The 9856-nt window shown below is 44.8% G+C and overlaps 1 protein-coding gene across 1 annotated transcript; it reads right to left on the bottom strand.

Annotated features, from left to right (window-relative positions):
* Window positions 1–448: 448 nt before the first annotated feature.
* Window positions 449–9474, bottom strand: LOC142786388 (uncharacterized). Its single transcript, XM_075884057.1, has 4 exons — window positions 9396–9474; window positions 8773–8981; window positions 7079–7255; window positions 449–595 (listed from the first exon to the last, which is right to left on the bottom strand). Exons 2-4 carry the CDS (start codon window positions 8844–8846, stop codon window positions 451–453), a joined length of 396 nt encoding a protein of 131 aa, XP_075740172.1. The 5' UTR covers window positions 8847–8981; window positions 9396–9474; the 3' UTR covers window positions 449–450.
* Between the last annotated feature and the right edge of the window lie 382 nt (window positions 9475–9856).

Below are 9856 nucleotides of genomic sequence, written 5' to 3'. Positions count from 1 at the left end.
AAAAATCTGAAGCGCGCACTACTCAGGCCCCATATGTTTTATGATGTATGATAATAAGCTTCACAGTGGCATACTTGTACATTACAGACATAACACCGTTTGCCTGGGACAGCATAGCCACTGCTGCTTTTGCGCCTTAAAAAATGGAATGGCTAATTGCTTGTCTGTTTCGCTTTGTTATGTACCACTATTTGAACTTCGCATTCGTTCGTGTATCAATTACACTTGTCTATGACAAACTCTTTAGATTGACTTCAAAAAGAAAACAATTGAGAGACCTCTAGTATAAAGCTGGAGTGAATTTGGAGATCTTGGGAGGAAACGTAAAAGTCGAAGTACGTAGCGGAGTCTCTTTTGTTGTGCGGCACCAACTGACGCATTCAACAATATATGCAGAAGGTCGCAAAAATTAGCACTAAATCGCGATACTCGCATGTTTTGAAGCTGCTGCTATCTCCTGAGGCGCTCCTCTGGCAGACGTTTTGTGCCCTTGCCTTGAACCAGGCGGTCCACCACTGTCGGTTGTTCCAGCAGGCGAAGATCCTTTGCGCTGGTGCGTTCTTGAACGAGGTGGTTGTGTGCGAAGAGCCTGGGGCTAAAAAAATGAAAACAAGGTTTTCGCTAAGCCTAAATGTTCCGATGTTGATGATGTTTAGGGCTTAATGGCGCAAGGGCAAATTGATGGCCAAAAAGCGCCAATTCAGTAGACAGGAGATGTGAGCAATTATATGGTATTTGGCTGTAAAGGGGCCTTCAAATTCTTCGTGCTTACGCGGGTAAAAACATAGGAGTATTAAAAGCATGACGATGGCGTGAAATATGTGCAGTGAAACTTTAAAGCAAATTGTCTTGACAATAAAACTATGCTAACGATGTAGCCACCTCAGCCGCGACCTCAGTAGTGAGGTCGTGCTAGGAATCAGCTCGGTATATGGGTTGAAAGCTATGTATATCATAAAAAATGCAAACAGTGATTGGACTTTAAAAAGCGGATTGCTACCGTTAAGCACGGCTGGATGTAGTGGCAGCTGCTGTCAATAGGGAAGCAATAAGTGCTTGTTTCGCAGAGCATCTAGCTCATTGCACTGCACGAGGATGGGGAAAACTGTAAGTTGTTCTCCACTTCTCTCACACATTGGCGGATCGCCACAAGACAAAATGTGTGAATATGTTGAGTGAGTGTGTCCTATTTGTAACATTGTAAGTGTGACTTGTGTGCAGCGGGATCTAGATACTGCTGGCCAATTTTCAAGTCTTGGTCTGATACCATGCAATTTATTATCCGATTTCCTATCCCACTGGCGTTGCCAGAATACCCTGAGCTCCCGTCGTAGGAAGGGTTTCATGTGAATAGCAGGGACAGCCGGGAATATATTGGCGGGTGCGTGCTCGTGCGCAGACCCAGCCAGCTGGTCCGCCACTAGGTTTTCAGCGACATCGTGGTGCCCTGGCACCCAGAACACCACAACGTGTCGTTTTAGGGCGTAAATTGAGCATGAAAGAGAGTAAAATGTTATAAGGACAGGATTTTTATGTTTTCTCAGCGTTTTCGAAGCTGTTACGACACTCAGCGAATCTGTATACCCTACCGCAGGCGGCCGTTGTGATTCCTTGATATGCTTGACAGATATCGCACGGTCTTCTCCAGTGAAGATACTTGTTTGCGGGTGCAGAATACTGGATTTTGAAAAAGATGGGCCAACGGCTGCATAGGACACACCAGTACGAGACTTTGACGCATCTGTAAAGATTTCCGGGCAAGCGTATTTAGGTTGAAGTTCGAGGAAGTGTGTGCGAATATGTGCAGTAGGTGCGTGTTAAGTACCCTGCATGAAGGATACTTCACAATCAATTATCTGGCACTACCACGGCGGTGGATATGCTGCGGGAGTTATCAACTGGTGCTCTAAGAGTGGCACGCCTGTTTTCTCAGCGAGGCTCCTTACACGGATCGAGTAGGGCTGTCTCAGTGAAGGGCGGTCGTTGATCCCTAGTTACGTTGGGTTTTAAGCCGCAAAAGCAACAATGGCTATGATGCGCCAGATATTAGGTGATTTTAATAATAGGGTTAAAATATGAGGTGAAAAACAGATTACTGTTTACAGTTTGTTTAAAAGACCTGCGGCCTCTAGAAACCGAAAAGCATCCTGTATGGGGATGAGTGCATTTTCTGATAGTATTAACACTGGGTGTAGAGGTGTTTGTGTTTTGTAAAATTGTTTAAAATAAGCGTGTCTCTTTTTTTTCAAAGACTGGGCATGTTATTGAAATATAATTGATAGTCAGAGGTTCCTTGCAACGTTCGCATATTGGCTGAACTTCTCCGCGCAATAAGAAGTTGTGTGTGAGGTGAGTATGACCTATCCGTAGGCGGCATAGTGTTACTTCAATGAAGCGCTTTTTGGCGATTGCACGACTTCCATTCTTGTAGAAGAGGCTTGACAATTCGAAGCTTGTTATGCACTTGAGCCTGCCACTCTTCTTGCCATTTTGCCCTAAAAGCTGTCCGACAACTGTTGACACAGTGTCTGAATGGTGCCCTTATTTCTGATAATGATGACGTGCCCTTGTTGCTACCCTGTATGCCTTTTCGTTTCCTAGGATACCAACATGGCTCGGCACCCATACAAGTCAGATCGTCTTGCCATTTTTCTCAGCTCCTTCCAGCTTCTGTAAAATGTCCCCGAGAAACAGTTCGTTTTCCGACCTTAAATGAAGGGCTTTAATTGCGCTAAGTGAGGCAGTGTATATGACAGATTTTTTGCGATTTCTTGATAAAATTTCTGCCAGAACAATCAAAAGAGCATATACTTCTGCTGTGAGGATAGATACGAATGGCGGAGACAGTGTATATGACAGATCGTTTGTGATTTCTTCATAAAATTTCTTTGAGAGCAATCAAAAGAGCATATACTTCTGCTGTGAGGATAGATACAAATGGCGGCAGGCTTATACATGTTACTGAGTGTTTTGATATGAGAGCACTTCCTGTATATTCTTGTGTTTGTGATCCATCAGTGTAGTACTCAGAATTCGTGTTATATTTTTCTTGTACGGCTAGAAAATCTTGAATAACTTGTTCCTGTGGAGTTTTCTTCTTCTTTAGATGAGTTAAAGCAAGGTCAGTGTAGTGCGAAAAGTCCAACCATGGAGCCAGTCTTTCCGGTCTTCCGACAACACGTAGTGCCTGCATCGGTACTTTGTAGTCTAGACATATTTCTTCAAAGCGCAGGAGAAGTGGTCTTATCCTGTGCGCTTTGTTGTTATATCGCATTCTGGTACCGATGTGAGAGACAATAGTGTGACATATGTGGCTTGGTTTCAATCGGGTTCTTAATACATAGGACACACTAAGTAGCGCTCTTCTTTGTTCCAGGTAAGGCTCGCTGCTCTCAGCTATAAGCTCTGGACAGCTGAAGTTCTATACGCTACGGTCGCCAAGCGCAGTGCATGATTATGTATTGGGTCAGGATGTTAGAGGTAAGATTTTCTGGCTGAACCGTAAATAACGCTGCCGTAGTCAACTATGCTGCGCACGATCGAGCGGTATATGCGTAAAAGGCAGACTCGATCAGCACCCCAGTGTTTCCACGATAGTATTTTCAGAATGTTGAGCGCCTTGTTTCTTTATTTTTTGTGTAATATATGTGGGAAATAGTTTAGTTTTCTGTCAAATACTAGGCTTAAGAACTGGTGTTCTGACTTGAGTGGCAGTACACTGTTGTTGATTTTAAGAACAGGGTTCGGATACGAGCCGCGCTTTTGTGAGAAAGGTAGGGTAATGGTTTTCTGGGCAGAAAATCGGAAGCCGTTTTGATCTGCCCATTTGGTTAGTTTATTGATTGTTAACTGCAGCTGTCTTTCACTTCTGGATATGCTTGAGGCTCGACATGCTATCTGAAGATCGTCAACATATAATGAGTGCATGATGGAGGGTGGGATTACTTCATTAACTGAATTCATTTTGACTACGAAGAGTGTAGTGCTTAACACGCAACCCTGCGGTACACCATTCTCTTGGACAAAAACACGCGATAGTGCGGAGCCCAACCGTACCTGAAAGTATCGGTTTGATAGAAAGCCAGAAAGGCGGTTAAGCATTCTTCCACGTATTCCGAAATTCGCCAGGTCTCTCAGTATACTGTCCCTCCACGTAGTGTCGTAGGTCTTCTCCAAGTCAAAAAACACTGCAAGGCAGTGTTGCCTATATAAGAAGGCCTCACGTACTGTGTGTTCGAGATAGAGAAGATGATCGATCTTTGAATGGCCTTTCTTATACCCACATTGATGATCATCTAGTAGGTTGTCTATTTCAAGGGTGTACGTTAGTCTTATGTTTATTATGCTTTCACATGATTTTGCCATACAGCTTGTAAGTGCTATGGGCCTATAGCTACCCGGTGAAGTTGGTGGTTTTCCAGTCTTTAGAAATGGCACTATGGTTGCCATTTTCCAATTTGTGGGAATTTTGCCAGTTTTCCAAATCACGTTAAAGAACTTCAATAATACTTGCACGGCAGCTTGAGACAGGTGCGCAAGCATTGTGTAATGAATTCTGTCTGGCTTGACTGCTGTCTTTTCTTCCGTCGAAAGCACGGTGCTTAACTCTTGGAGTGTCAAAAGAGCATTGCACGGCTCATCTAGGCCATCGGTTACTGGTAGTTTTTGTTTTTCGGTTGCTGTTTGTATGCCAGAAAGGAGGGCGTGTAATTAGCGGAACTAGATATTGTGTAAAGTGTTCGCCTAAAATGTTCGCCTGCTCCTCTAGAGATGTACCGCCCCCCTTACTCAATGCTCCTCGAGGGCTCTGTAAGGTACTGGAAATATAAATAAATGTTTGTGTGCCTGGGTCTGTAAGTATGGGTATTGCGTATGAGGAGTAGTCACAGCTGAATTTTCTAAACTGGTTCCACATTTTCTTGGGTGTGGTTGTGGTATTGATTGTAGATATGTACTTCTGCCACGATCATTTTTCTACATTTCTACGAATATATCGTGCTTTTGCTTTAGCTTGTTTGAGCGCAAGGAGGTTGTCACATGTGGGGTACCTACGGAAGTTGCACCATGCTTTATTTTGTAGTTTTCTGGCTTTTGCACACTCACTGGTCCACCATGGCTTTAGCTTTTTTCCCACTAGTCCTGAAGACTGGGAAATAGCTTGCTCTGCCGCAGACAGTATGCAATCGCTGAACTTCTCATTTATTTCATCTACTGTTAGGTGTTCAGAGAACTCATCCTGTAGATTAGCTCTCTGTGTAAGCAAAGGCCAGTTAGCTTTGTGAAGCTTCCAAAGCTGTGGTCGAGAGCGTATTGTCGGAAATGGTGATGTTAGTTTTACAATCGACGGTAGATGGTCACTACCGTAAGGCTTGTTTATTGTTTCCCATGTAAAATCACCAAACAGTGAGCTAAGGCACAGTGCCAAATCCAAGCCACTCATGGTTCCTGTACCTGGAGAGCAGTATGTTGGTGATCCAGTGTTTAAAAGACACACATTGTTAGTAAGAATAAAATCTTCAATTACCTGACCTCTACTGTCTGTCTTTAGCCTATCCCATAGTTTGTTGTGCGCAGTGAAATCTCATGCCATTAAAAAAGGTTTAGGTAGCTGTTCTGCGATCAATTCTAGATCTTTTACAGTAAAATGTGTATGAGGTGGAATGTATATGGAACAAATAGTGATAGCTTTATGTGATAAAATGGTGACTACAGCCGTTTCAATGAAACTGTTAACTATAACTTCTCTTACCGCTATACCACTTTGGATAACAATGGCGACGCCGCCCGACAGCTGGTTGCTTTGCGAGCGGTCGCGACGTATAACAGTGTATTCTTTTATTATTTTGGTGTTTTTGGTCCCAGATTCGTTTCTTGCAAGCATAACGCTACAGGAGAGAAGCTTGCAAATATGTCCTTAATGTCGCTGAAGTTTCCTCTCACGCCTCTGCAGTTCCAATGGATCATGTATGCCATTACGTGAAATGATGTGTATAAAATTTAGTATATTGAGTTAGTTACACATTAGCTAAAAAGCGACACTATTTGTGTGCTTCGTCACTTCTTTTTTTGTGGGCTCTAAATTGTGTTTAGGCTCCCTTTCCCTCCTTGGCAGGGAGGAATCGTGGGCTGTCATATCGCCCTGCTAGTTGGAGCAGGGCGACTCGTTAGCTCGGGTCCGTGGTGTCGCTACACACCAAACGCCTGCGTAAGCAGACACCCCTGCGGGTTAAAAGTGTTTTTGGTTCAGCATTTTTACCCGAAGAAAGTCATTATGAATGACCCCGTGCGTTACCCTTGGTGCGGGTCGACCCGTCATTGCACCACCTGCTCGACCAAGCCACGTTCTGTGTGCTTGCCCGAGCACTTTTACTCGCGCGTCAAGAAAGATAAGCCGCTCCGCGGTGTTCTAGTGGCTAAGGTACTCGGCTGCTGACACGCAGCTCATGGGATCAAACCGCGGCTGCGGCATCCGCATATTCGACGGAGGCGGAAGTGCTGTAGGCCCGTGTGCTCAGATTTGGATGCACGTTAAAAACCCCAGGTGGCCGAAATTTTTAGAGCCCTCCACCACGGCGTCTCTCATTCATAATCAGATGGTGGTTTTTGGACGTTAAACCTCGCACATCAATCATTACTCAAGAAGAAAATATAAAGGCAGCTTGCTCTGACACGCGTTTCACGCGTAGTTACTTATTTCAGCAGCTTTACGTCGGGGTCGTATACTCGCGACAGCCCCCGATATGAAGAAATAAGCACGCCGCAGCGTGTGACCCTGAAATATTTTTGCCACCTGTGGTCTGCTGGACGTGCATTTTAATCTATATACACGCGTTATTATGTATACATATAGCTTAAAACATTGCGCAAGAAGTACAAGCAGAGCATTGTGGAATGAATTCGCACAGCCGATGATGATGTTTCTAGGATGCTGCGTCATGCGTACATGTTCGTACCTTTACGAGTTATAAACAGCGCCTCGTATTGGCGAAAGATGCTATAGGAGAATCATTAGCACGACACATCAAATGTTGCGGATAACTTGGGGTCACAGATACGTGCTCGAAAAGGACGTAATCACCTGTACTTGAGAAACCGCACGAGCAGCAGCAGCAGCAGCAGATGAGCTGAGAAGTGTGCCATCCGCAGACAATTTGCGTCGGTGTATTGAAGGCGAAGACAGGCCAGTAGCTGTAGCCGCGGTGGAAGGTCTCTCACCGACGGGTGGCCTCGAGACACGTAAGGGTTCTGGGAGAACCTGTCCATTAGAAAAAAGGATGTTTAAATGGCTGAAGGAAAGGAATCTGTTAGGGCTCATTCCATTCGTTCGACACGACGTATAAAAAACCAGCACACAGTAAAGCCAATGAATGTATAGGGGACATTACTTGCACTTTTACTAGTGATTGAGTGATATGTGGGGTTTACCGTCCCATAGCCACCGTATGATTATGAGAGATGCTATAGTGGAGGGTTTGGGAAATTTTGACTACCTGGGGTTCATAACCATGCACTCAAATCTGAGCACACAGGCCTACAGCATTTTCGTCTCCCTTTTACAAGTTCAATGGGATGATCGAGACGCCGATGTGAAGACAGTAGCCTAGACAAAACTACAACTTGCCACCGACAGGGACCAACTACGCTTTCAAAACGCTGCTTGCGATACGTAAACTCTCTTTGAAACGCTGCTGATGAGTGATGACGTGTTTTTTTTTTTTTTGTGGAACGTTCCTTAGTCGCACGATGTCGCACTTCGGCGTGAACGGTGGCGCTGTCCGTGCACCCCACAGTGCATGATCGCGTCTCGAGTTTCGTGTGGGCTCAGGAAGACGCCTGCAGACCTGTTGCCGCTCCTTTCTCGTCTCACAAATCCAATGCAGGCAATGCCTGCTAGTAAAAAATGAAAACGACTACTCGTGCTGCACAAGGGTTCAATGGGCAGCCCATATATTTATAGATTGGACCACGCGTTAGGAATTCAGTCAAGGGCGTCTTTACTTGGATTTTGCTTGACTTTGAATGCAACGCTTCTTTTTCATTTAATAAATACGAATAATAAAGACGAAATAACAATGAAGCGTTCCCAAACAATACCTAATTACTTAACATTCGATACCGCCACCACGCTGCGAAGCATTTACTCGAGTTCCCTTCGCCTTCGGGGAGGGGGAGGGGGAATTGCAGGTGGTATTTTTTTTTCAAACCGTCCAATGCGAATGTACAATAAGTGATGGCTGCTTTTTGAAGCCGCGTCAAGAGCTTGCACGCGACATTTGCCGTGTTCAGTACCGTGAGGTTATCGGTCTAGACTGCGCTACTGAGCAGTCTCCAAGAAGCGACCTTCGTCCACGCAGCACTTTCGATGACAGTCTCTGTCCACTTGGCTCATGGAGTCATTTTCGAAAGACGACCTTTTGTGCGGTCACCTTTTAGCTGCCGCATTCGAACCTTCACCTATGCGACGCTGTGAGTCCGTGTGCGCTGCGCTTCTTTACCGTTTTCCGGCTGTACCTTTCTCCAATTATTCTTTCGCTGCCTACGATGTCACTGCCGTTCCTTGACCGATGCGAATCGCATTCGCGACGTTTAACCCACCACTCCACGAATGGTTTGCTTGGTCACGACTGCGAGGGCTAAATCACGATGGGGTGCCTAAAACTTCATCTTAAGTAACCTAATAAGTAGCAGTGTTTTTGTTTCATCTATATGTATATGTATTCGGCAGACAGTCTGTGGTGGCGAAAAACCACTCCGTAGCACAGTCCTACTTACAGCAGTTTCCAGGGTGGTGTGCTGACTTTGATCATTACGCTTCGCAGGGGTGCGTTGAGCTTGCGCCGATCCATGAATATTATGCCCCTTCTCCGTCGATGGTTGGGTAGGTCGCGATTGCCTGCTGCTCTGAGTTGGTGGTGCAGAGATTGCAGTTGACTTCCGCGTTTCCTCTTTGTATGAAGGAGTGGCAGCGGTCTTCATGGAAGCTGGGTAGTCCGACAAGCACTATTGCTGTTTCAGCTCGGCATAAGGTATTTGAAATCTAGACGTCACGGGTACACTAAAGAGGGGATGTGATATATCGTGTACTCTACGTTTTTAAAACATTTCTTTTAATCCCCTTGCAGTGTAGCGTGTGTTTGAATGATTATACTCTCTAGCCACTAAGCCATGGTATATTCCTAAAAGAAGAGCATCTGAAAATCACAGTGAACATTACTGCAGGATCTCTTCTTGCTGAAGAGAAACTGTGAAGGCGTAGAGACAAACTTATCGTGCACGTATTCGTGCCAAGGCTAATAGCACTCTTGAACTTTGAAAATGATTCGGTTGACTTAAGAACATCTGCTCAGCAGTACGCTTAAATCACATCACAAACTTCATAATGTTTTGAAGCTCACCTTGTTTGATTCGGATTTCGAACTACGTTCAATGCGAAATTGCAGTGCGTATAGCCGCCTTTTACATCTTCATTGTCTTCTTCTGTCTGTACCATAGAAACTGCTACTGTTTTTTTTGTTGTTGTTGTGACGATGATAGCGGAATTTACTTTCAACATTGTGACTCGCGGCTTTGTTTGCAACTGGAAGGAATTTTGTAGAGTTATTACATTGTATATTTGAAAGAACATGACCACTCAGCTACGTTTCTTTGCTTGTAAAGAACTTCGCCTTCATTTCTCAACTTTCTCTTCTTTTTCTATAGCTGCGAAAGATTTGCGGATGCCCTTAAATTTAAGCCACCTCTTCAGGAGCCAATGAACCATGGTTGGTTGATGGCCTAAGAGCATACGATGCAACGCATTTTTCTGTGAACCAAAGCGTATATTATGGTTCCTATTACTGGCGTAGGCAGAGCGGCA

Source organism: Rhipicephalus microplus, unplaced genomic scaffold (genome assembly GCF_043290135.1).
Source record: "Rhipicephalus microplus isolate Deutch F79 unplaced genomic scaffold, USDA_Rmic scaffold_23, whole genome shotgun sequence".
In the NCBI taxonomy this organism is placed as follows: domain Eukaryota; kingdom Metazoa; phylum Arthropoda; class Arachnida; order Ixodida; family Ixodidae; genus Rhipicephalus; species Rhipicephalus microplus.
The sequence above is the reverse complement of the archived record's forward strand: the minus strand, read 5'-3'. Positions and strand labels throughout refer to the sequence as shown.

What these genes read in the sequence shown, in the direction of transcription:
- LOC142786388 (XM_075884057.1), bottom strand. Translation starts at nt 8,846, where the DNA reads ATGGATCGGCGCAAGCTCAACGCACCCCTGCGAAGCGTAATGATCAAA. An exon ending in ACACCACCCTGGAAACTGCT is followed by an intron (nt 7,256 to 8,772) that starts GTAAGTAGGACT and finishes TCTAATGGACAG; the next exon opens with GTTCTCCCAGAACCCTTACG. An exon ending in GTGCGGTTTCTCAAGTACAG is followed by an intron (nt 596 to 7,078) that starts GTGATTACGTCC and finishes TCATTTTTTTAG; the next exon opens with CCCCAGGCTCTTCGCACACA.